This window comes from Remersonia thermophila, chromosome 1, assembly GCF_042764415.1.
Source record: "Remersonia thermophila strain ATCC 22073 chromosome 1, whole genome shotgun sequence".
NCBI lineage: Eukaryota > Fungi > Ascomycota > Sordariomycetes > Sordariales > Chaetomiaceae > Remersonia > Remersonia thermophila.
Window position 1 is genome coordinate 3677357 of NC_092217.1, and position 23977 is coordinate 3701333.

At 60.6% G+C, this 23977-nt stretch overlaps 7 protein-coding genes across 7 annotated transcripts; 1 reads left to right on the top strand and 6 right to left on the bottom strand.

The window, feature by feature from the left end:
* Nucleotides 1-1851: 1851 nt before the first annotated feature.
* Nucleotides 1852-3830, top strand: VTJ83DRAFT_1030 (uncharacterized protein; the record flags this gene model as incomplete). The annotated part of the gene is made up of 2 exons (XM_071007145.1): nucleotides 1852-2047; nucleotides 2134-3830. 2 exons carry the CDS (start codon nucleotides 1852-1854, stop codon nucleotides 3828-3830), a joined length of 1893 nt encoding a protein of 630 aa, XP_070870383.1.
* Nucleotides 3831-4232: 402 nt separating this feature from the next.
* Nucleotides 4233-5292, bottom strand: VTJ83DRAFT_1031 (uncharacterized protein; the record flags this gene model as incomplete). Its single annotated transcript, XM_071007146.1, has 4 exons — nucleotides 4233-4797; nucleotides 4993-5046; nucleotides 5158-5173; nucleotides 5262-5292. 4 exons carry the CDS (start codon nucleotides 5290-5292, stop codon nucleotides 4233-4235), a joined length of 666 nt encoding a protein of 221 aa, XP_070870384.1.
* Nucleotides 5293-5792: 500 nt separating this feature from the next.
* Nucleotides 5793-7673, bottom strand: VTJ83DRAFT_1032 (uncharacterized protein; the record flags this gene model as incomplete). Its single annotated transcript, XM_071007147.1, has 5 exons — nucleotides 5793-6339; nucleotides 6443-6654; nucleotides 6704-7097; nucleotides 7186-7321; nucleotides 7388-7673. 5 exons carry the CDS (start codon nucleotides 7671-7673, stop codon nucleotides 5793-5795), a joined length of 1575 nt encoding a protein of 524 aa, XP_070870385.1.
* A 651-nt stretch (nucleotides 7674-8324) lies between these two features.
* Nucleotides 8325-9891, bottom strand: VTJ83DRAFT_1033 (uncharacterized protein; the record flags this gene model as incomplete). The annotated part of the gene is made up of 2 exons (XM_071007148.1): nucleotides 8325-9337; nucleotides 9459-9891. The coding sequence occupies 2 exons, from the start codon at nucleotides 9889-9891 to the stop codon at nucleotides 8325-8327; spliced, it is 1446 nt and encodes a 481-aa protein (XP_070870386.1).
* Nucleotides 9892-11056: 1165 nt separating this feature from the next.
* VTJ83DRAFT_1034 (uncharacterized protein) lies at nucleotides 11057-13735 on the bottom strand (the record flags this gene model as incomplete). Its single annotated transcript, XM_071007149.1, has 17 exons — nucleotides 11057-11215; nucleotides 11293-11376; nucleotides 11443-11522; nucleotides 11585-11690; nucleotides 11761-11792; nucleotides 11909-11919; nucleotides 11988-12091; nucleotides 12145-12168; nucleotides 12229-12351; nucleotides 12402-12467; nucleotides 12523-12708; nucleotides 12763-12905; nucleotides 12992-13007; nucleotides 13112-13147; nucleotides 13233-13268; nucleotides 13347-13565; nucleotides 13712-13735. The coding sequence occupies 17 exons, from the start codon at nucleotides 13733-13735 to the stop codon at nucleotides 11057-11059; spliced, it is 1449 nt and encodes a 482-aa protein (XP_070870387.1).
* A 558-nt stretch (nucleotides 13736-14293) lies between these two features.
* Nucleotides 14294-17375, bottom strand: VTJ83DRAFT_1035 (uncharacterized protein; the record flags this gene model as incomplete). The annotated part of the gene is made up of 6 exons (XM_071007150.1): nucleotides 14294-14503; nucleotides 14590-15287; nucleotides 15343-15746; nucleotides 15815-15991; nucleotides 16154-16957; nucleotides 17155-17375. 6 exons carry the CDS (start codon nucleotides 17373-17375, stop codon nucleotides 14294-14296), a joined length of 2514 nt encoding a protein of 837 aa, XP_070870388.1.
* Nucleotides 17376-20783: 3408 nt separating this feature from the next.
* VTJ83DRAFT_1036 (uncharacterized protein) lies at nucleotides 20784-22788 on the bottom strand (the record flags this gene model as incomplete). Its single annotated transcript, XM_071007151.1, has 2 exons — nucleotides 20784-22348; nucleotides 22446-22788. The coding sequence occupies 2 exons, from the start codon at nucleotides 22786-22788 to the stop codon at nucleotides 20784-20786; spliced, it is 1908 nt and encodes a 635-aa protein (XP_070870389.1).
* Between the last annotated feature and the right edge of the window lie 1189 nt (nucleotides 22789-23977).

Genomic DNA, 23977 nt, shown 5'->3' on the forward strand with positions numbered 1-23977 from the left:
CCGCGAAGCTGTACTATACGTCGAAATTTGAACCCCCCGTCTTTCCGGGCACGTTGGCTGTGGCTCAGCCACCCAAGGCAGAGTGCATCCTGCGTCGGGTTGGGTACTATGGGTGTTGCTCCATGGACGGTACGAGACACTAGAACGTTTGCTTCCGGGTTCGCTGGATCGGTGGACCGTGCACCAAGATGCCTGTGGCAAAAGTGGTGCTGCCCGGTCTTGTCACGATGCTGATAGTATACCGTGTACTGCGTAGTACGGTAGTCACCTACTGCAGTACATAGGTACCCATGGATGTTTGGCATGTATTATCCCATCCCGGCTGGGCCAGGCTGCGGCTTACGTAAGGCTGGCACGGTGTCGGGTGAGCCATGGTTTCCATCTGTCCAACTAATCCACCAAGGTGGTTAGCTTGTTAGCTACCTACCTAGGTACCACCTAAGGTACCTAGAGGTACCTAACGTTACTGCGTACACAGTAAACTGAGGTTGTAACCAGAGTCCCCGGGTTGAAACAGGCGCGACCAAACAGACCATCCAACCAACAACCAACTTCGCAAACCCTTCACACCTACTACAGACAGAGCACCTCCAAGGCCCAAAAAAAAAAAAAAAAAAAGAAAGCAACGCACGAACCCAGTGATCTCCGCGTCCGTGTTTTCTTTGCAGTCTTTGGAATAATTGTCGAAAAAAAAAGAAAAAAAAAACCTGCAAAGACTACCTAGGTAGTTAGATCTTTCAAGCCGAAACCTCCCAAACCAAACCTTGGAAACCGCCCCCCCCCCCTCCCCACACACGGTCCTGCCTCCCTGGCAACCTCCAACCGCAAACAACACAAGTCGTTGGTTGGTCGCCTGAACGTCGTCCATTTTCGCCGCAATCCACCACCACCACCTCCTCCTCCACCACTACCACGCACCACCCACCACCATCACCACCATCACCGAACCGCCGTTGACACCACCTTGTTCTTGTTTCCGTCGCTTCACCTCTGGTCGGTTTTGACAACGGGCCTGGCCTTTGCTTCGTGATTCCTCTGTCGTCAACGAACCCGATTGCCATAGTATCGCCGTTCCTTGCGTTCCGAGGCTCCCTTGAGAAGCTTCTGGTGGTGCGACTCCACTCCGCGAGCCGGGCTTGTGCTCTGTGTTGCAACTGCATTCCCCAGGACTTTGGTCGACAAACCCTAGCCAATCCGCCGCTCCCTTTCCAGATTCTTCCCCTTTGCAGACCAGACTTTGACCTTTCCCGCGAGCTGATCCTCCTGCGCCGTCGACCCCTCTCTCTCCCTCCCTCCCTCTCTCTCTGTCTGTCTGTCTCGTGCTGCCAGCGTCAAGCTCGCCTGACGATCCTCGCTCCGACATCATCCCCTCGGTGCTGAGTGAAGACGCCATCCCAAGGTCGCCATCCTCCCTCCGATTCGCAGACACCCCCCTCCGCCCCCTTCAATCCCGACCACCCAGATTCCCCCCGTCGAGACCCGTCGCAGCCGTCGCAGCCGTCGAGCCACCCGCCGCCGTTGCACCAACCGGACAGGGTCGACCCGAGGACACATCGGTCGGAGCAGGCGCGAGAGAGTCGTCGCTGAGGGCCTGGCGGTCTCTGCCGGTGGTGTGGGGGGCGGCCGACCGCGAGATTGGATGCTGTTGGGGTTCCAGGCCGCAGCGAAGCCGCAGCGAAGCCGCGAGAACCCACCTCATCAAGCCCGCCGAGTCACGAGCTTGCGCCCGCTTGCATCTCTGGGGAAAGGCCAACCGCAACCCGTCCTGAATAACCCTCTCTCGCGCCTGTCCAGACCGCTCGTCTCGCAGATCCTCCTCGCCGCGGCGAATCCTCTCCGAGCATCCCGGGCATGGATCCCGTGTTCGTTGTCACCCGCGAAGAGCTGCACGATGTTCAGATGGAGTTGAGGAGGATACAGCATGTCCAGCAGCTGCACGGAGAAAGGCTACGGTCGCTCGAGAAGCGCCAGGCCGACGATGCCGCCCTCAAGTCCGTCTGGAACTCGCCCTTTCCGAGCGTCCTGGGAGGGGGCACTCCTCAGCATGGTCAGTAGCAAGAACCCCCCCCGGGGCCCTCCCCGTCGGCGCGCCAAACCCGCAGAACGCTCGGCTAATCCCTTTGTCCGCCGCAGGACCGGTGCACATGCCCACGAGCGAGCTGATCGACGACCTGGGCGACGAGGGCCAGACGTTGCTGGGGACGCTGCAGCTCGAGGCCGAGGACGAGCCGATACGAAGGGGCGCGGCGTCGCGGGCCAACAGCGTGCGGTTCGACGAGAGCGCGCTGCATGGCGCCAGCCTGGGCGGCCATGGCGGTCGCCACTCGGGCGACCTTGGCCCCATCCGGCCGGGGAGCGGCTTGGGCGGCGGCCACCACATGATGGAGCGTTCCTACTCGCACAAATCGGACGGCCGGCACAGCTCCGCCGGCCACTCGGTCCACTCGATGCACTCGGGCATGTCGGGACGCGCCAGCAGCCTCGGGCTCGACAGCTACGCCACGGGCCACGACGACGACTCGCTGCCCGACGTGCCCGAGCCGCCGCCCGTTCTCTACATCCTGGGCTCGCCGCCGTCCATCATCCGCTGCTGGCTCACCACAAACTTCACCTCCAACGCGCTTCTCTACGCCGTGATATGCACCGGGTCCCAAAAGTCGACGGTGGAGTACTCGCTCCTCAAGGAGCTCGATCTCGTCAACAACATTCACCGCGACATGGATGGCGTCCACCGGATCACGCTGCCCGTCTTCTTGGCCGAGGCCCGCGTCACGCAGTCCAACTCGCGGTCGGCGAGCCCGGCGCCGCATCTCCCCAGCATCACCGCCTCGTTCGAGGTGACGGGCATGGGCCAGCCCGAGGCGCCCGAGCCCACCAAGGCGATCCGCGTCTTCATCGGCAGCCACACGCTGCGTCTCCACGGCGCCGATATCCTCCTGTCGCGGAACCTCATGACCCTGTACGGGAGCGACCGCGACAAGCTCTCCATCCCCTTCGTGCGGCCCGAGGACGACAACGTCTTCAAGAACCTTGCCACGGCCAACATGGCGCCAGCCAAGCCCAAGCTGAACGCTGCCGCGCCCGAGTTTGTCGCCGGGGAGAAGTCTTCGGTCAACGGATCCGTGCAGGGAACCAAGGACACGGGCACCTCGGCATCCAAGTCGTCGGGAGAGAGCGGCTCCGAAGGCATGCTGTCGCCTACCGCGCCGCCGAGCCGGCCGGCCAAGGCGCCATCGACGGCCGGCGCCACCTCGACGTCCGAGAGCGGGGCCGAAGGCGAGAAATCGGCCGCGGAATCCGCCCCTCCGCCAAAGGCCCCCGGGGGGAAAGAACCCTCGGGCACCGCGGACCCTGCCCGCAAGGAGCCAAGCACGGCCATCCGAGCGTCGTGGCGGCAGACGGCGGCGGCCCTGGGAGACAGCAGCACGCCGCTGAGCGGGTACCAGCCGGCGACGCGTCCGCGGAGCATGAAGGTGCTCCGGCCAACCAAGCCCAACGGCAGCTCCGCGACGAGGACGGGCCCTTCGTACGAGCCGGCACCGCCCCCGCGGGGGTCCTCGTCGGCCGACCAGCGGCGCAAGACGCCGCAGACGGAAGGCGGCGGCGCCGGGTCGGCCGCTGCCACCTGGGGCAACGCAACCAAGCGCAGCGTGAGCGTTTCGGCATTGACGGGCCTCGGAGACGGGGGAAGAGTGGGAGCAGCACAAGAGCCGTCGTCATCCAAGACGCCGCTCGTCGCGCCGTCGAGGAACAACCCGCTTGGGAGCGCGTCGGCGTTTTCGTGGATTGCCTCGGACAAGCCCAAATCGTCATCAGCGTCCGCCGAGTAATGGAGAGAGAGAGAAAGAGAGAAGTACTTTTTGCTGTTTGACGAGCTTGGCGCAACGAGATGACTGCCATGCTAGAAGCGAACCATGGGATGGGTGGGGGGGTTATGGAACAGAACAGCGGAAGGATGATGATGATGATGATGGCCAGGAGGAACCAGCCACATGCATCATGGGTCGGGTAAGGCAAACAAACACATGCTTTATGAAAACGTTTTTAACATTGAATGAAACAATCAAAAGCCCAAGACTTCTCTCCCAAGACCGCGCGGTCCCTGAAATGGGGTCCTCGAGAGCCATGCCTGAATGGTTGACGCGGCAGCTTGTTGGATGTCCAGCCCACGCTACACTACCAACCCCAAGAGATGCCTACCCTCCCCCTTTGCCGCTTTCTTGGCGTCGGGCTCAAATCTTACTCCCCAGCAGCCCTTGCAACGCCTCCCCCGTCTCCTTGGCCGTCTCCTTGACCACATTCACAATCGCCTTGAACTCGGGGATGGCCGCGTCCCCCATGAGCTCGTACAGCCAGCTCTCGCTCGTCGTCACGACGGCGCCGGCCTGCCTCAGCCGCGCGAGCGCGACGCCCACCTCCTCCTTGCGCGTCGAGCTCACGCCGTCGGCGATGACGTAGACGCTGTGGCCCGCGCCGAGCAGGTCGAGGGCCGTCTGGGTCACGCAAATGTGCGACTCGATGCCGACGATGGCGACCTCGGACCGGGCCGGCGGCGGGGCCGTGGTGGCGTCGTCGGCCCCCGACGACGCGGCAAAGTGCGGGTGCGAGGCGACGGCGGGGAGCCACATGCTGAAGCGCGTCTTGTCGAGGTCGGCGCGGACCAGGTCGCCCGCCCGCGCCAGCAGCGGCTTGAGCTCCGCGACGGTGTCGCCCAGGCGGGCGCGGTTCTGGGTGGTGACGAAGATGGGGATGCGGAGGTGCGCGGCCGCGAGGAGGAGCTTGCGGGTGGTGAAGATGCTGTTTTTTTTTGGGTTTTTTTTTTTTTCGGAGGGGGACGTTGTGAGTGAAAGAGTTTGAGAGTGAAAGAGGGGGTGGTGTGGTGGATAGGTAGGTAGGTAGGTAGGTAGGTAGGTAGGTAGGTAGGTATCCAGCCAGCCAGCCAGCCATGCGAGCGGGAAAAAAAAGGGGGGGGGAGAGGTGATTATAACCTACACCTTGTCAAACTCAAAGATGGCCGGACGGAACTTTTCTTGGATATCGCAAACGCTGCCAAAAAGAAAAAGAAAAAAAAAAAAAAAGGTTGAGCACAGGCTCGATGGACGCCGCGGGGTTTGAAATGCTCGCGAAAAGAAAAATAACCTGGGAAGGGGAGCTCACAAGATGGCGGGGTTCTCTGGTGTTGTGACACGCTTGTGTGTTAGTTCATGATGAACGGGCCCCTCGAGCCGAGCAGCGGCAGCTGCTGGGAGGGTCAAACGTACTGAACCGCCGTTCGGGGACCGGAGCAGCCATGGTGAGACAGAGAGTAGGCCGGTTTGGAACTCTTAATGACCCAACGGCTATTGACGCTTGAACGGTAGGGCTTTGCGAGGGACGGGACGGGCTTTTGTGTCTGGAATCGTCGTGCCTTGTAGGAGAGAGAGAGAGAGAGAGAGAGAGAGAGCAAGCCAGGTAGATAGAAGATACGTAGAGAGGCGCGGTGGTCATGGGCCGGCGTGGGTCCGGCGGGGACAGCGAGAGGGCCGAGGATGGTTGGGGTAATGCAGCCGGAGAATGAGCCGAAGCAACCCCGCAATTCACCCAACAGTGGCAAGCTCGGGATGCGCTGGGCAGGAAAGCAGACGGCGACCATGACGGCTGCTGAAGCCGGGTACGTGGAAGCTAGTTCTATACTACGAGGGGGAGGCCGGGGATGCGAGAGGGGAAAGCTCCTGAACGAAGCAGCCACCCAACCCGTGCTGCCCAGGCTGCTTGCAGACGAAAAAAAGCGTGGCCGGGTCGGCGGTCTGCTGCTATACGCGAGCCACCTTCGCCCTCTCCAGCCACGACAGGTTCCCGCTCGCCGTGTCCATCCTGATGCGGCTGAGCTCGTCCAAGAAGGCGGCGAGGAAGGCTCCCGGCCCCGAAACGTCGGGGCGCTGGTCGGCCAGCTCGGCGGCGATCTCATAGTGCAGCATGGCCGCCATGACGGCCGTGAGCCTGTCCGTCTTGCGGGACGCGATGGCGGCCGAGATGGTGGTTCCCAGCGAGCAGCCGGTCCCCGTGACGGCGCCGAGCCGCGGGGTGCCGTTGTCGACGGCCCAGGTCGAGGTGCCGTCGCTGACGTAGTCCGTCTTGCCCGTCATGACCACCACGCACTTTTCGCGCTGCGCAAGCCGCTGCACCAAGCTCGCCTTGTCGGCGGCCGAGAGCGTGCTGGAGCTGTCAACGCCGCGCTGTTGCTCCTTGTTGCCGCCAAACACCGTCTTGATCTCGCCCTCGTTGCCCTTGATGACGTCAAGATAGCCGGCGGCCATGATGGTTTTGACGGCTTCGCGCCGGATCGTCGTGGCGCCGGCCCTGGGGTCATCATCATGGTTAGCATGGGATGGGCCTCCTCCTCCTCCTCCTCCTCCTCCTCCTCACGAGCCTGCTGGGGGGGGGGGGGGGGGGCTCCGCGTACCCTACGGGGTCAAAGACGACCGGCCTTCCGGCTTCGTTGTAGGCCCTCAGGGCCTTTAGGTAGTTGGCCAGCCCGTCGGGGTCCACCGTGCCCATGTTGATGACGAGGGCGCCTCCGAGCTTGGCCAAGTCGGCTGCTTCTTCCCCGTAGTTGGCCATGATGGGGGATGCGCCGATCGCCAAGGCGACGTTGGCGGCGAAGTTTTGGACGACCTGGCACCGTTAGCAAGCGATCGAAACGTGGTTGCGCAAGCCGGCGTACGAGGTTGGTCATGTTGTGAGAGAGAGGGGTCGTCTCGTGCACCGCCCGGATCACCGGCCCAACGATAGACGCCAGGTCCGGCTTGGCGGCGCTGGCCTCGGACAGCGCTTGGGCCTTGCGGCCGAGGTCGGACAAGAACGGAGGAGGGCTCTTGAGCAACGTCAAAAGGTTCAAGGCGGCGGCTTGGGGGTTGGCAGCGCCGACGATGGCGCTGACCACCGCGACGCCGTCCAGCCCCTTTCGTAGGCCGTTGCTCTGGAACATGACGCGCTGGACGTTGGATGCGTTGACCCCGCCGATGCTGACCGTCCGGGTGGTGTAGCCCGCGTCGGCGATGCGGTCCAGAATGTTGCGCACCCCGGCGGTCCCGATGATGTCCTTCGTGTTGGTCTTTCTACGACGACGGCGTGAGCCGCCCGATCCATGTTGAGGGACAAAGGAGGAACAAGAGGTGAGAGGGAGAGGAGGGGCAAGCTTCTTACGTTGGGGTGGCATACACGGTGCCGATGCCCAGGTAGTCGGCGCCGCCCTGGCATGCCTCGAGGGCCTGCTCGACGCTGCTGACGGTGACCCCGATGATGGCGTCTTTGCCGAGGAGCCTCCTCGCCGTGGCCAGGTCTACAGCCGGGTTAGCCTGCTAGGGAGCTCCTCCTGCTGGGAACCCACGACGGCTCGCTCGCTCACCCATGTCGTCCTGGCCGATATGGACGCCCTCGCAGCCCACCGCGAGGGCTACGTCAACGCGGTCGTTGATGAGCAGGGGCACGTTGTACTTCTTTGCGACCTGGTGCAGGGCGCGGGCCTTTTCGATCAGCTCGCGGGTATCGCCCTTCTTCTCGCGGAGCTGGACGATGCCCACGCCAGCCTTGAGGGCCTCCTCGACCACATGGTTGAGGTCGCGGTCGCCAAGGATGGCGGGCGAAGAGTCCGTGACGAGGTAGAGGGTGTAATCGATATCTTCCTTGCGCATGGTGAGAGAGGGTGAGACGGGGTTGGGAATTCCGTTGGGTAATATATCACACGGAGCCGGTCGGGGGATACGGCCGCTGTATTGAGTCCAACTCCAGGGTTCCAGGGTTCCATGCGTCAATATCACGTCAAGCAGGATTTGATGCGACACCCGAATGAAAAGCGAGCGAGAGACGTGCAGCTCTCCCCGGGACCGGAGTGGGGTCAAGCACGGGGGCGGTGGACATGGAGAAGCGGGGATGTCCGGCGCCGATGCCCTCCCCTCCTCCTCCTCCTCCTCCTCCTCTTCTTCTTCTTTTTCCTCCTCCGGACTCCTAAGCACTTTTGATTCTGTTTCTCTCCTTGTGGTTTTTTTTTTCTTTTTCTTTTTTTTTTGGGTTTCTCGTTTTTCTCTCTCATGATTCTCAAACCCATTCCATGGCACCGTCATAACAAGTCATCATCATCATCAACAGCGAGTATCATTCAGTAACCAAAAAAAGAAAAGGGGGGAGAGCAGAAAGTTGGACGTCAAGTTCCAACCGGGTTGTAACAACCTCTCAACGTTCATTAGGATGAATCTCAGTAAACAACAGCTTCATGATCCCTCCCTTCCCCCAAAAACCCCTAGGCCATCATCGTTCCCTGCTCAGGAGGTCCCCCCTTTCGCCTGCTAGGCCGGCAGGATATAAAACGTCGTGATGGACCTCGCCGCCACCGATCCCGTGATGCTGCCGTCCGCGCCCACCGACGCCGGCGTGTTCTCGCAGTTGCGCGTGTTGTCCGAGACGTACGCGCGCACCGCCGACGCGCCGCTCACCCCGGCGCCCGACAGCCGGATCGTGACGCTCGCCGCCGACCCGCTCGAGCTGATGGCCACGACGGCCACGGTGCCGTCCGCGTTGCGGAACGCGGCCGCGCGGACGCCGCCCGGCGCCCCGGACGTGCCCACGCGCACCGCCCCCGGCCGCACGTACCGGCTCCAGTTGGCAAACGCCCACACGCGCCGCGACACCTGGTACGTGTTGGTGGTGTTGTCGACGCGGATCAGCTTCTCGTTGGTGTTGGGGTTGGGCCACTGCACGCCCTCCCACCACAGGTAGCCCGAGACGTTGTTGTTGACGATGGCGTTGTAGATGTGGTTGGCCCACGTCAGCCCTTCGCCCGCCCCGCCGTTTTGGTACCACGCCGTCGTCCACTGCCCGTTGAGGTCGCACTGCTCCGACAGCCACACGGGGTTGCGGTAGTTGGCGGCCCCGTTAGGCCCCCCCGTGTACGTGTGCGAGGTCACGGTCGACATGAGCCCTTCGGCCCCGGCCGACCGGATCGCGTTGAGCATGTTGGCGTTGTTGCCCCAGCCCATCGAGTCGCAGCACGTGATGCCCACCTGGCCGCCGAGCCCCTCGCGCTCGAGCGTCGCGTGCAGGATCCGGATGAAGTCGGCCGCCTGCTGGCCGTTGGACTGCATCGACGCGTAGCTGGCGACGTAGTCGGGCTCGTTGAGGAACCCGAGGTGCGTGATGTTGACCCCGGACTGCGCGTAGTAGCGGATGTACTGCACCAGGTAGTTGGCGTACGCCTGCCGCCAGTCGCCGCTCTGGCAGTACGCTCCGGGAAGCCCGCACAGCGTCCCGCCGTTGGTGTCGCGCCCGTTGGTCTTCATGTAGCCCGGCGCGCTCCAGGCATCTGAGGTTAGAAGAAGAAAAAAAAAAAAAACGTCAGCTTTCGCGCATCCAAGCCCCGTGCACGCGGCGGGCCCGGACCTCGGGCCCGGCCAGGTCCGGACCCCCCCAAGGAGCGCACCTACTCGCATACACGGTCTTCACCCCGTACAGGTTCACCGCCTGCTGCGTCACCCACAGCTGCCCGCTATCCTTGCCGTCCCAGACATACTGAGGCGGGGCGTTGGGCCCGCCGGGGTTGTTGGGCGCGATGGTGTTCATGAAGTCCGAGTTGCTGTTGGGCGTCGACCCGATGCCGTTGCGGATGATGCTGAACCCGGCGCCGGTCGTCCGGTTGAAGAGCAGGTCCAGCAGCTCCTTCTGCTTGGTCTTGTCCGACATGTTGGTGATGAGGTTGGCCCGCTGGAAGGCCAGGCTGAAGCCGAACCCGTCGATGCGCTGGAACGTCTGGCCCAGGTTCACCGTGATGGTGCCCGCCTGCCGCGGGCTGACCGTCGCGGCCGAAGCGCCCGCCGCGGCGGCGGCGGCGGCGGCGAGCAGCGTCTCGAGAACGCGCATGGTCGGTCGTCTGGCTGGCGATGTGATACACACAGAGAGAGACAGACAGACAGAGAGAGAGAGAGAGAGAGAAAGAAAAGCTACGTATTTGTGGCTTACAGGATATGTCTGGTAGGAACGACGACGACGACTACGTCAACCTGGAACCTGGTGCTGCTCGAGAAGGGGAGCAGTGACCGGCAGCCTGTCTTTATTATCCACGGCGTCCCGTCGCGGACCGACGCACATCCTCCTCAACGAATAAGCGATGGCATGGAAAGGCGGGCTCTTTTTTGGTGCTTCCATTCTCCCGCGCTTCGCCGCCATGTAGCATTGTCGATATGAAAGGTGGTGGGCTCTCCATATTGACCATCACCACCGCAGCAACCCTCTTTCCTAGCTCACGATCTCCAACCCGTCCGGCTCAAGGATAGATCCGTAACGTGAGGGAGGGGAAGGGCTTGGGAGGGGGGGGGGGGGTTCGGTGCTATGGATGGTTTGCTTGGCTTCCCTTCCTCCAGTCTAAAGAGGTATATATACAACCTGCCCATACGCGCTGCCATGGAAGGCTGCCCAGAAATCGGGTAAATTGTAAGTGGAGGAGATGTTCAAAAATAGAGGACGAGACGAAAGAGCCCGACCACGACCATCCCTTAAAAAATTCCCGACTCGGCATGCATCATAATTCCCGACAAATGTCCTTGCGGAGGGCACGTGTGCGCGCTTCAGGGGCTGCCCCGTGGGCCAGGGACCTAGGCAATCGCTGGGAGACATGATCACGCCCTGATCAGGTAGAGACGGCGATAGGTGATAGGAGAGTCCCAAGCCTGACTGTATACATCTCGACTGCAGTGTAACAGGGTAAAATCGCTGCCCAGAAATGTACAGTTACGGCGCCCATATTGCTCGTCCCAGAGTCCCAGAGAGAAAGACCCTATTTCCTGGTTGGATCACTTTCATCAATCAGCCTATTTTCCTCAAGTGCACAGAACATGCTCTTCTAGTCTTCTAGGCACATCCCAACAACGATTTCTCCAGACGTCCGCATTTCCCATCCTTTCCTTTGCCTCTCGCTTCTGTTTTTAGTTTTCCATGCCTCCAAAACGTTTGAGAGCTAGCTCAGAAAGATAACCGGGGATTGTAGGGGGTTCTGAGAACCCTCATGGAGTATGTACGGCCAAGCCGTCTAGATGGAAAGCTGTGCTGTCGCGGCCTTGTCCAGGGCCTCCTTGTACTTGGCCAGCTTCTCGGCGACCTCGCCGTTGCAGTAATCCTCGACGATCTTGGGGCAGTTGCCGATGAACAGCTTGGGATCCACCAGGCTGTCGATCTCGTCCCAAACGGGCTGTTTCGGGAAAAGAGGAAGCGTTAGCTATCAAAAACCATTCATTGAGCAAACGCTCTGATGTACAGCACACTCACCTTGAAGAACTCGGTCCTCTTGATCCGCTCGAGGAGGTCGTTGCGGCCGCCTTGCTGCTTGACCACGTCGCTGGCTTGGTGGGACTGGAGGAGAGGGGAGGAGAGATTAGTCATCACCTCTGCCCGCTGCCGGCTTGCGAGAGGACTTACCAGGACGCGAATCTCCTCGTGGGCATCCTGGCGAGAGACTCCGTGGGTGGCGAGCTTCATCAGGATGGACTCGGTGGCCACTGGAGAACACTTTGTCAGCATCTGCAGCTGAAAAGCAAGGAAAACATAACAAAGCACATACTGAAGGGCAGCTCCTGGTCGATGCGAGCCCGGATGACGTTGGGGTAGATGACCAGGCCGTTTGTGACGTTATCCAGGGCGAGCAGGATGGAGTCGGCCAGCAGGAACTACGAGACGATTAGCATGAGGGTGAATAAACGAAAAAAAAGACACAAAACATAGGCCAGGAGGACCAACCATCTCGGGGATGTCCATGCGGCGGATGGCACCTGCGCTGGTTAGCCTGATGCATCGCACGGCGGTGGACGTAAACAAACGTCAGGGGGAAAATGGAAGGGGATGCTCTGGGTTAGGGTTGGGTAAGGGTTAAGATGGGCGAGCTCACTGTCATCGAGACTGATGGTTGTCAGCGTATGAAACAAGGCGGTTATTTCGTCCTGGGTTGGGCATCTGTTGCAACTTACGTCCTCTCAAACCACTGCGTCTCGAACGTGGCCGTGAAATCCGCCGGCAGACGGGCGAGCTTGCGGCCCAGGGCCGTGATACGCTCCGACCTCATGGGGTTCCTCTGTTGCGTTGTGAGCGGCGCTGGTCTCCCAAGTCGGCGCATAACGTTCTCACCTTGTAGGCCATGGCCGAGCTCCCCTGCAAAGAGTTAGCATACAAGGTACATGTCGCGGGAAACCAGGATAGAGGGGTACCTACGATTTGGCTCTTCTCGAACGGCTCTTCCATCTCCTTCAGGTTGGCGAGGTGGCGGATATCGGTGCAGATGCGCTGGGCGGTGGCACCGAGGGCGCAGACGGCATTGGCAACGCGCAGGTCGACCTATGGCTGTCAGAGGATGGTTCCAACCAAGATGTGTCACGAGCGCTCACCTTTCTGGTGTAGGTCTGGGTCGAGATGGGATACGTAGACTTGAACCCGGCCTTCTTGCAGAGAATCTGAGAGAGAATGTCAGTCAACTTGCGTAAAGCTCAACGTCGAGCGTAGGCTCACCTCATTGAGCTGAACGATCTTGTCGGCATCGCCATGGAAAAGCTCGAGGAAGGTGGCCTGAGAGCCGGTGGTGCCCTGGGCGCCGCGGAACTGCAGCCGGTCGCGGACCGTCTCAATGTCCTCAAGGTCCATCATGAGCTCCTGGATCCACTGCGCGGCACGCTTGCCGACAGTGATAAGCTGGGCCTGTAGTACATGGTTAATACCGATCACCCAGGAGGGACACGAACGCCGACATACCGGCTGATAGTGGGTAAAGCCCAGGGTCGGCATGTCCTTGTACTTGAGGGCAAACTCCTGGAGGTTCTTGATGACCTTGGCCAGCTTGGGCAGGATGAGATCTAGAGCGCGCTTCTGGAAGATCAGGTCGGCGTTGTCGGTGACTGTTGGGTTGAAGCAACGCGTAAGCATTCACATGCGCATGAGAATGCTCGTGCAGGCCGTGGAGCCAACATGGGAAGAAACATACCGTAGCAGCTTGTCGCCTGTGTAGGGGGAATTGGCAGTTCAGTGAGCCATTGTACTGACTGAATTGCACCCCATTTCGTGGGGGAAATGGGGTCGGTCGATGAGCGGCAAGCTGACTTACACCAAGATGGATGTGGCCGGCAGCGGCAGGGGCGTCCTACGATGGCCAGTTAGCCAGACCATCTCCAAAAAAAAAAAAAAAAAAAAAAAAGAATTCAGGGGCCAATTGGTCGTCCTCGTACCTCGCCGTAGGCATGGACATGAGCCATGACATCGTGCTATATTACACGTCAGAACACGCCGCCCTCTCTCCCCGAGGCTTCGGGGAAAAGCCAAAGCAAGAATGAATGCCATACGCGGAACTTGGCCTCGTAATCGCGGGCAACAGCAAAGGCCTTGTCCGAGACAACAACGTTGGCACGCATCTGCTCAATGGCCTCGTCCGGGATCGGGAGGCCCAGCTCCTTCTCGGCCTCGGCCAGCCAGACCCAGAGCTGGCGCCAGGTGCTGGCACGCTCGCGGGCCGAGAAGATGGTCATCATCTCGGCCGAGGCGTACCTCGTGCTGAGGGGGGTCTGTAGGGGTGGTTAGCATAGCGTTCAACCTTGGTTGCACGGGTCTTGCTCAACGGGGTTCATTCAACGGGGTTCATTCGACGGGGATGGTCGCTGTGTGCGAGGGAGCCCTGAAGCGACATGAGAGGAAGGCAATTGGAACGTACCTGGTACTTGTCGTAGCTCGACATTGTGGCCTGCAGTCCTGTCCTTCAATGGTGGCGGTGGTGGTGGTTTTGCTTTCCACGACAATCACTTCCGTCCAGGTCCGAGGGTCAAGGTGAAGGTCAAGGTCAGGGCGAGCCATGAAACAATTGCGGGGGAGGGGCATCCATCAACTTTTTTTTCTGGAGCATGTGGGGAGGTTCCTTGGTCACTTGCAACCGACAAGTCGGCCCCGCAGCCGACGTATCGCAGAAACCGGCACGCGCACCGCTGGTTATCACCGGGTATCCATTGTGGGGTTAGGACTTTGCGATTGAAAGTACCTCTGGTAACTTTTTTTGAGCGCAAACTTGCCACACCTGACGGTCAAGCCAACAACACATCATGCCACTCATCCGAGACCCGCGGCGCGGAGGAGGACGGTGTGAGCAACTCTATCATTGAGTGAGCGAGGCATTTTGGTGTATTTCGAACCTCCAAAACCATATCCCATGTTCCTTCTGCTCAGCCTCGGGCTCTCTCGCGCTGTCCCAAAAAGAACACACCCAAGACATCCCTGATGAACACATGGTGCGTGTCTGCTGTCACGTATAGTCCACGATCCAATCCATCGCCTCGCCCGCCAACACGGCGTCCCACGAAAACATGCCAGCGGCGACATCGGAATCGTCCCCCCACAGCCCGGGCCCAAGATCTCGTGTCAGATCTTGCGCGGCGTCGGCGATGGTCATTGGCGCCGGGTCACACACGCGCGAGATGTGCGAAGCCGTATGGTGGTTGTCGAACCCATTCACCTGCCGTCCATCAGTGACGAGCCTGCTCGGACAAGGGGCGCCGGATGCAAACCGAGAACCGAAAGAGCAGGAGCAGGAGGACTTACACACAAAACATCCCTCAGGATCTTTGCCCTCCTCACCAGCCTGCTATACGGATCCTCCCGGCCCGTCTCCTCACACGGTCCCCCCCTCCCTTCCCCAGCCGTCGTTGTTGTTGTTGTCGTCGTCGTCGATGTTGTCGTTGGTGTTGTTGTTGATGCTGCCTTCTTCCTCCACCGCCTCTCAGCAACCACCTCCAGCCGCTCAATCAAGCGCGTCATGACCTCCTCGCACCTCAGCTCCCCCCTTACCCGCGCCAGATCCCACCCGGGCATCTGCAGCGTCGCCAGCCTGAGCATCATGACGAACACGTACGTAATGTGAAATGACGACAGGCAGGTGAGACAGGGATAGTCTTCCACGTCAAAGGCGAAGCGCGCGGCCATGAAGGAGGAGACGAGGCGCACGCAGTGCCCGAGCATCGAGATGCGCTCTGCGTCGACGGTGGCGGGGTCGAAGTCGTTTGCGCCGCCGCCTCCTGATCCTGATCCTGGTGCAGTAGTGCTTGGTATGGGCGAAGAGGCGAGCGTGGGTGAAGCCTGCCTTGTTTTTGTTGTTGTCGTTGTCGTCGTCGTCATGGACAAATGGTGTTGTGGTGGTGGCTGGCCAGGCATGCCAGGGTGCCGGGATGAGCGGAAGACATCCTCGAGGCTATTTTCGTAGATGAACATCTCGGCAACTTGAAGGTGGGAGACCAGGGAGACTAGGGAGTCGTTAGCGGAACTGGGTTGTTCAGGAAGCAGAGGTGGGAAGCTGACCATTCGTCCGGATATGAGGCGGCAGGGTGGCGGTGAAAGTCCTCACACGGTCCAGCAGGCTCGTAATAAGAGCTGGCAACGGTCGCTGCTGCTGCTGCTGCTGCTGCTGTTGTTGTTGTTGTTGTTGCTGCTGCTGCTGCTGCTGCCGTTGCTCTTGTTGCTGTTGTTGCGGAACCTGCCGTCGACTCTCGGCTCCCGCAGAAAAGGTGGGAGCGGCACCGCTCTTGAGCCGGCCAAAGATCTGCGCGATGCTCTGCGAGAGCTGCTGCGCCCGGACGAGGTGGACAAGGAGTTCGTCGGTAGGGTGTTCCCTCTGGCGATGGAGCGCACGGCAGCAAGCAGCAAGGTAGGACATGCTAGGGTGGTTCATGAGGGCCTCGGGTTTCTTGTTGATGGTGAAAGTTCTGGTTGTTTCTTATGGTCAATGGTTGTTCCTCTCTAGACGGCGAGATTGAAAGAAGTGAAAGCGTACATTGTGACGAGATAATAGGTCCCCGCCAACGCACGCATCCTCTCGAGGCATTCCGAGGAATGCCTCCCGTCCGGACCGGCTTCAAGGTCAGACTCGTCCGAGCAGAGTGTGCTCGTGATGGATCGTGCCAGGAACAAGAGGTTCGCCATCTGAAAATTGTCGAGATTGTAATGATACCTGTCGTTGAATCTTCGGTCAGGGACGTCACAACACAACAACACAGTCACCCGTAAATCCCTCCACTTCTGTGCTGAGGAATCCACGCTACAAAAAAAAAAAAAAAAAGGAAAAAAAAAAGAAAAGGAGGAGAGCGAAAAGCCAATGGGAAGGTAAACCCACCACGCGATCAACATCTGAAGCCCATGAAGCAGGTCCAAAGACTTTTGGGGGTGGATAAGCGCGGCTTTCCCGACCTCGCACAGCAACTGCTTGCCCAAAGCGTCCTGTCTTGGGCCATCAAAGAGACACGCCTCCACCATGACGGCTTTCCACAGAAAGGGGCGTTGCTCCCGTAGCTGGCCCGAAGACAGATGTGGCGGCACAATCACAAACGGGAATAAGTGCTGCATCCGCTGCCGGTAGGTGTTGAGCATCGTCTCGGCTTCGGCGCCTTCGGGCCATGGTGGGCTGTGCTCGTGCTCGTGATGCCTTTGCTGCTGGTAGGGTTGCGGCGAGGAGGGCTGGTGGTGAGAGTCGGCCATCGGGGCCATCACCACGGGTATCTGCGGTCCTGCTGTCGGCCCCTGGAACGGTATCAACCCCGGCGTGCTTTCGCCAGCATGTGGCGCGTCTGGATGCATGACATCACCGTCGAGGAAGGCTCCGTTGGGAAACAAATGGCTCGTGGAGGACTCCCACGCCGGCCCGCCGAAGGGCTGGGTCCCCGGAAAAGCGTGCTGTGGCTCCAGGGGCTCATCCGGATCCCCTATCACCGACATCCCCGGGGATTGGGAGGGAAATCGGCTGCCATGCTGCCGCTGTTGTTCCAAGTCGGCACCTCCAAGCCGTTGCACCGACGCTATGCGGGCAGTCAGATCCTCGAGCCGCCGTTCGAGCTCGGCGACTCGGGTCGGCTTGGGCGTCTTTCGCTTTCGTGGCGGCGCCGGGGTCTGTGAGAAACACGGCTTGGCTAGCCGGTGGCACCTTTCGGGCAACGTTAGTGTCTGATGATTCTTGGATCGGACGGGAGGGAGAGCACGGTGCCCGGCTCCCGGCGGACCAGCCCGACGGAAATCCTCCCCGTCGTCAGCCATCCCACACCCGACCTCACCTCTTATACACCAACGATGCCGACCTAACAGCCAGAAAAGGGTTTCGGCGCCAAAGCTTGAATTGCTCACCTCTCGCACTTTTCCTGACCGGCGGGTCCCGGGATGCACCTGCTCTTCGCCCGGGCGCATGTAGAGCAGGCCTTGGGACCTCTGTTCGACTTGCTGGGTTCAAGGGCCATCGGCGGCATGCCCGCTGCCTCCATCACGCCGCGCTTGGTGGTAGACACCAGGAACCGCGAAGTACTGCCCCCGCCGCGTGTGTGCGACCACCTGGCGATTTCGAGTCGCATATGTTGAGAAGGGTGCTGTTAGAACCCTTGAAACATTCGGAATACCGCGCCGTGGCGACGTGGTAGGACGAACAAGGGTCGGAGTTGGAGCTGGATCGGGATCGGGATCGGACGCGGGTACTAGATCCACGACGCAAGCGCCAAAGGAGAACCAAGATCTGGAAGCGCGGAGAAGGAATATATATGAATGGACGGTCGTGCGATCCCTCGATTCCCACGAGCTGCTCGGCCTCTGTTCTGGTCGTCTTGTTTGCGCTTGTGCTGCGCCGCGAACAGAGCGCTTCCTTCTCTCACCAGCAGACCTGAATCACCAGAGGCAGTGCTATCGCAGAGGCGAGTCCCAACCGTTGTATCCGTCGTAGATCCGATGTCTGCTGTAGGGGAGCGAACAAGGGGGGAGGGAGGGGCGTGGTGGCAGAGACAACCAGTGGACTGGACCATACGAACAGGCCCCGACGAACAGTCCAAACGATCAGAACTATGTAGTCGCCAAGCAGCAGCGAAGAAAGAAACCCGCGGCGAAAGTTGCCGTCAATCCTCTCTATTAATCGTACCCAATGCCCGCTCAAGACCGAATCAACATCTCAAATCTAGATGCCTACGAGAGGGGGTCAGCTTGAAAGCCGTCTCCAGAAGCAGCTGGGAACAATAGCATGGGGGAACAGGGCCAGAGCGGCCGCATGGGGCCCGAACCATCGTCTGCGTCATCGAACCAAGCTTCGAGGGATAACAGAGTCAGGACGAGCAACTTGATCCGCTGCAACCACCCCCGGGCCGGTACGGCTCCCGCAGAGCCCGCGGCACATGTCGCACGGCACCGAAGACGGACAAGCAAAACCTCTCTGGTGTCCCCTGTCCCAAGATTTCAGCCCCCAACCAATCTGACCTCACCCGGCGACACGATGCCACTCTGTAGTTCCATGGGCTGCACGCTCAGAGGGAGGGTCACAGGAAACCGTCAGAGACGTCTATCATTCCGGCTCATCCTCGAATGCCCGCCTTGAGAGGAAGCGCTGGGAGTGGTTGGCAGGATGGGATGGCCCCACGGCGGCACAGGCAGCAAGAATCGGCACGGCTGCGGCTCTGCGGCGTAAAATAGAGTCTTTGGTTGTCACGCCGCCCCCCCCGCCGGGTCCTGGAAGATCGGTTCAGGTTAAACCGTGTGGATGTCGCCATGATCCGGTTGATGAGCATGGGCCCAAGGACACCGTTCACCATCTTCTCTCCATTTCTCTCGCAGACGCATACACGTAAACAGAGAGGCAGACAGAACGAAACACACACACATACATACACTCGGAGATGTAGACGGAGCAAGAGGGAAAGACACCGAGAGAGAGAAGCACACCGCAGCTGCAAATAGCCGCGCGGTACAGAAGCATGCAGCCCAGCTGGCCAACGACAAACAAGCCGTCAAAGGTGTGCTTGTCAGCGCCTCCCTGTCCCCGCGTAAAAGATGACCTAGCCTCGAGAGCCAGGCGGGGAAAACTCGCTCGCAGCTCTGGGGGTTTGCTGGTCTTGTACGATGTTCCCTTCTGCTGCTTGGGCGGGTCGGTGTAGTAGGTACTGGGTAGTTCGGACGAGGAAACAACAAATGGTGTCGCAGAACAGAACCCCCCCCTCCCCAATCCAGGTCCCTCCTCAGCACGCACGGCACATCGCCCTCGGCCCCCAAAAAGCTCTCTCCGGGGTAGGTACGTAGGGCTGCCCACCCACAGCGCCGGCTTCCAGCGCTGCCTAACGTCCACCTTCGCCCACAAAGTGGGCCCCGGCGTGCCAAGAGGAACGGAGCCGGGGCCGAGCCCACCGCGTTCTGGCTCCGTCGGGGCGAATCGATCCTCCGACTCCGTTCCTGCGGCGGAGCGCGGGTTGCGGAGCGGGCAAGCCAGACGACACCCAGCCCCGCGCCAGAAGGAAGCGTTAAGGTTGTTTCAGAAAGGAAAAGCCAGCCCGTCAGCACCAGCCTCGCTCTCCCTATGCACGGCACCTACCGAGGCCCCGCCCTCTCCTGACCGGGCGCGACGGGGCCTTCAGACGATGAATCCCCCCCCCCCCCCCCCCTTTTCCCCTTCCGGGACCCGTGTAAGTGCATGGAAACGCCGCCTTCATCTTCATCCCATCTCCCCTACGCCGTGCCATCCCACCTCTTACTGTTCCCTCCCGGACCAGCCGAAGCATGGACCCTTGGCTCTATTATTTCATCTCGTCTCTGCCGCTGCTTGAGCGCCTCTCGTCGCCCGGGGCTGTGCACAGGGCGTCTTGTTTCATGCCATCTTGCGAGAGAGACCAGGAAAAGCACACAGCGAACCCAGAAAGCACCCTTGGTTTCGTTTTGAAGGAGCCGGCCAACGCTGCTGAACAATGCGCAGGCGTCTCCCCGTGCAGATACGGACTCGGTCGGTCGACGAAGCGCGAAAGCTCGTCAACGCAGGGGGCCCTCGTGGCCATGGATATCCATTTCATCCATCGCTTGCGCCACGCAGGGCCGCAAATCGGACGCAAAGCAGCCGTCTTCGGGACCGTTCCTTGGACGAGAGAGACCGAGAAGCCACACACGCCTGGCTGTGCTGTCCTGTTATGACATGTACGTCACGATTCTCCAAAAGGATCGGGGGCCGTTTGTTCCATGGTTCATACCAACGTTGGGAAACCAGCATAACAGCTCAGAGGCCCCACGACCTGGAAACCATATCAAGCTACGCAGTGCTAGGTCATCACGATATCACCGACAGCGGCACGTTGGGGGAAAGGGATAGGATCGCAAACAGCGTCCCTCCCCCCCCCCCCCCCCCCCCAACGAGAAAAAGGAAAAAAAGCTGGCAGCATGTTGACCTCTCAACCTGAGAAGGTCGGCCAATCAAGACTTTCAATTCGTTCCTCTGTCTTCAAGACAGCGGCGCTCTTTCTGCTCAAAACCATCGCCTCCTCTACCCAAAAGGGCGACGAGAGAGTCGTGGTGGGCCTAACCTGCTTGCCGGCGAGCCATCCAACTGCCGCTCGCTTTCCACCCAAAAAACGCAACGTTGAGCGTGAAAAAGCAGCAGCGTCGGCCTCGGCCTGGGCGGCAGCGGCAGCACGAACAACCGAAGCGAAAATATTCCAGAAAAGGTATGCAAATAGGTAAAAACAAGCGCATGCAAACCACCCCCAAACCAAGCATCCCTCCCTGCTCGCTCGCTCCAAGGAACGTTTGATGTTCCGTCTGTGAATCTTGGAAGTTGGTCAAGGAACCACCGGAGCGACAGACAAGACAGACGGGGTCGGATGAGCCCTCCTGATGGCGAGCAGCGGGACAGGCACAGGCCGGCAAACGCCTGCCGACCAGCAACCGCGGCTGGCAGTGCGAGAGAGAGAAGAGAGAGAAAGAGAGAAAAGGAATCCAGTAGGAGAGGGAGAACCGTCAGGAGCCTAGGCAGCCACGGTAGTGCTCCTCAGGCCCTGCAGCTCCTTCTCGAGGATCCTCTCGGTGATGCTCGCCGCCGCATTCGCCTCCTTCTGCTCGGCCTCGGCAGCCTGCAGCAGGGAGCGAGCGGTCTCCGCGATGCCGAGCTGCTCATCCGTCCACAGGGGCTCCTCGGGCGCCGCGTCGGGCACGCCGACGCCGATAAAGCCGCCCTCGGCGGCCCAATCGCTGGTGCGCTTGATGCCGAGCTCGGCCCAGATGGTGTCGATGGCGGCGACCAGCTCGTCGCGGAACTGCTTGGTGTGGCCGGGGGTCGGGGTGACGCGCAGGCGCTCCTGGCCGACGGGCACCGTCGGGTAGTTGATGCTCTGCACGTAGATGCCGTGGTCGTGGAGCAGCTTGTCGCTGGCCTGCTTGGCCAGCTCGGCGTTGCCAACCAGGATGGGCACGATGTGGCTCGGGTTCGGGATGACGGGGATGTCACGGGCGGTCAGCGCCTCCTTGACGGCGCGCGTGTGCAGCTGCTGCAGGCGGCGGTCGCCCTGGTGCTGCATCTGGTACTCGATGGCGGTGCGGGCGCCGGCCATGACGGCGGGCGGCAGCGACGTGGTGAAGATGAAGCCCGGGGCGAGCGACCGCACCGTGTCGACGAGCTTGGCGCTGCCGGCAATGTAGCCGCCGACGCAGCCGTACGCCTTGCCGAGCGTGCCCGTGATGATATCGACGCGGTCCATGATGGTGCCGCGCGGGCGGCCCTGGAGATGGGCCTCGTAGTCGAGGTGCTCGGCCACGCCGGCGCCGTGCGGGCCGTACATGCCGACGGCGTGCACCTCGTCCAGGAAGGTGATGGCGCCGTACTTGTCGGCCAGGTCGCAGATCTCCTCGATGGGGCCGATGGACCCGCACATGCTGTAGACCGACTCAAAGGCAATGATTTTGGGGACGTGGAGCGGCAGCGAGGCCAGCTTCTCCTCGAGGTCCTGCACGTCGTTGTGCTTGAAGATGATCTTGCGGGCGCCCGAGTGGCGGATGCCCTGGATCATGGACGCGTGGTTCAGGCTGTCGGACAGGATGACGCAGTCGGGCATCTTGCTGCCGAGGGTGGCGAGGGTCGCATCGTTGGCGACGTAGCACGAGCTGAAGACCAAGGCCGCCTCCTTGGCGTGGAGGCGGGCGATGGTCTGCTCCAGCTCGACGGCGTGCCTGTTGTGGCCCGAGATGTTGCGGGTGCCGCCGGCGCCGGCGCCGTACTCGTCAAGGGTCTCGTGCATGGCCTTGAGGACCTGCGGGTTGCGGCCCATGCCCAGGTAATCGTTGGCGCACCAGACCGTCACCTTGTCCTCCTTGGTCGCCATGTGGGCGCGGGGGAACTCCTTGGCCAGGCGGTTGATGTTGTTGAAGTAGCGGTACGACTTGTCCTTGTGCTTCTTCTCCAGCTCGTGGGTGTAGAAGGCCTCATAGTCGAACTTGGCCGCGGGGGTCGCATCCTGGGCGGTCGCGGGACGGGCCGTTGCCGCGGCGGCGACGCCGATGTGCTGCTTCTTGACGGGGATGTGGGGGGGCAGCGGGACTAGCAGCAGCGTCAGTCAGCACGATCCGTCAGTCAGCAACAGGAGCTTTCGCCAGGTCTCGGGCAGCGCAGGGGTAACGGGGGGAATGGGACAAACCCTTCTCCCGGGGGGTGTAGACGGGGGCGTCGACGGCCTGAGCCTCTTGGGGACGGCTGGTGTGAAGCTTGGCTTTGGCGGTCTTCGCGGGGCCGTTGAAGGTGGACATGGCGGCGGCCGAGGGGAAGCCGGCGGCGTGGCGCATGCGTGCCGACTGGACGGCCATGGCCTTGCCCATGACGGGGCAGCGGCGGGCCAGCACCTGCAGCTTGGACATGGTGCCGCCGCCGGGGGAGTGGGCGACCATCGAGGTCGTGGTCGTCGACATGGCGCGGAGCCCCGCGGCGGTGGCCTTCCGCATGAAAGGGCACATGGCCTTGGACTGGCGCAAGACGGAATCCATGGCGGTGCGTGTGGTTCGTCGCTCGGCACTTGGTTCACGAGGAGGGCAGAGAGGGAGGGAAATGCGATGTTGACGGATCGTCAATGGAGCGTATTGGCGGAGCGGAGAGAAATTTCGAGATGGATTGCGATTGAGAAGCGCCTCGGCTTCCGGTTTCCGGTCCCTGGGGGGTGGCGAATCGTGGCAACCTCAAAGCCGAAACAGAACCCGCCCTTCTGACAGCGCCGAGAGGAACAAGAAACACAACGGGTGCTTGTTTTTTCTTTTCAATTGCTGTTCCAGGAAAAGGGAGAAGAAAAAAAAGGAGAAAGGGAAAGCACTTTTCCTGGACTGTGCGCGAGAGCCTCAGGTCGTTGTCCTTTGCTCAATGGTCCACTCTCAACGGACCCGGCCTGGTACGATTCGGAGGCTCGGAATCTGTCCTTTTCCTCCACCGTAACCTACCAGCGAGTCGACATTGGCTGCATTTAGCCATTCCGCCTTAATTGATTGGCTGTCAGGCCCAGCCCGCACCCCACCGGCGCCGTGAATGCGACCCCGACCTCCACGTGCGGCCCCGCAACCCGGTGGCTCCGCGTCATCGGAAGCATCTTTTGAACGTGAACAGGAGTCGGATCGGAGCTGACTCGGCGACCTTCATTAAGGGCTATTATTGAGGAGCTGTTGGGGGGGGGGGGGTTGTTTGTATCGTACTGCAGTACATCCCCACGACGATTCGCGACTACATACCTACTCGTTTAGACACGAATACCACAATCTACTTGTACTCGGGAGCAGTTGAGGATCAAAGAAACCCCTTCACATGCCAAGCAAGCGCTCGCCTGCAGTGAGCAGGTGCCTGACTCATACCATTGTGTTGCTGAACCATGACGATCCCCATCCATGTCTCACGCAAGAGAAATGTCCAGGATTGAATCCCCGATGCTTGATGATATTTGCCGGGCTGTGCGCCTTTTGCTTCTCCTCTCCTGCACCTTCAAAGCCATGCTCCCCTTGAACTGCCCTTTCCATGCCAACCACCATGCAGCCCGAAATGGATAATATAAATGAAGTTTGCCGCTAGTGAGGGGTATCTCCAGACCATAACCATGGGAACCAGAAACAACAACAAAAGGAAAAAAAAAAAAAAAAAAAACCACCGCCCCATGAGAATCATGCGAAAACGCCACGTCTCGAAAATGAGCCTAGA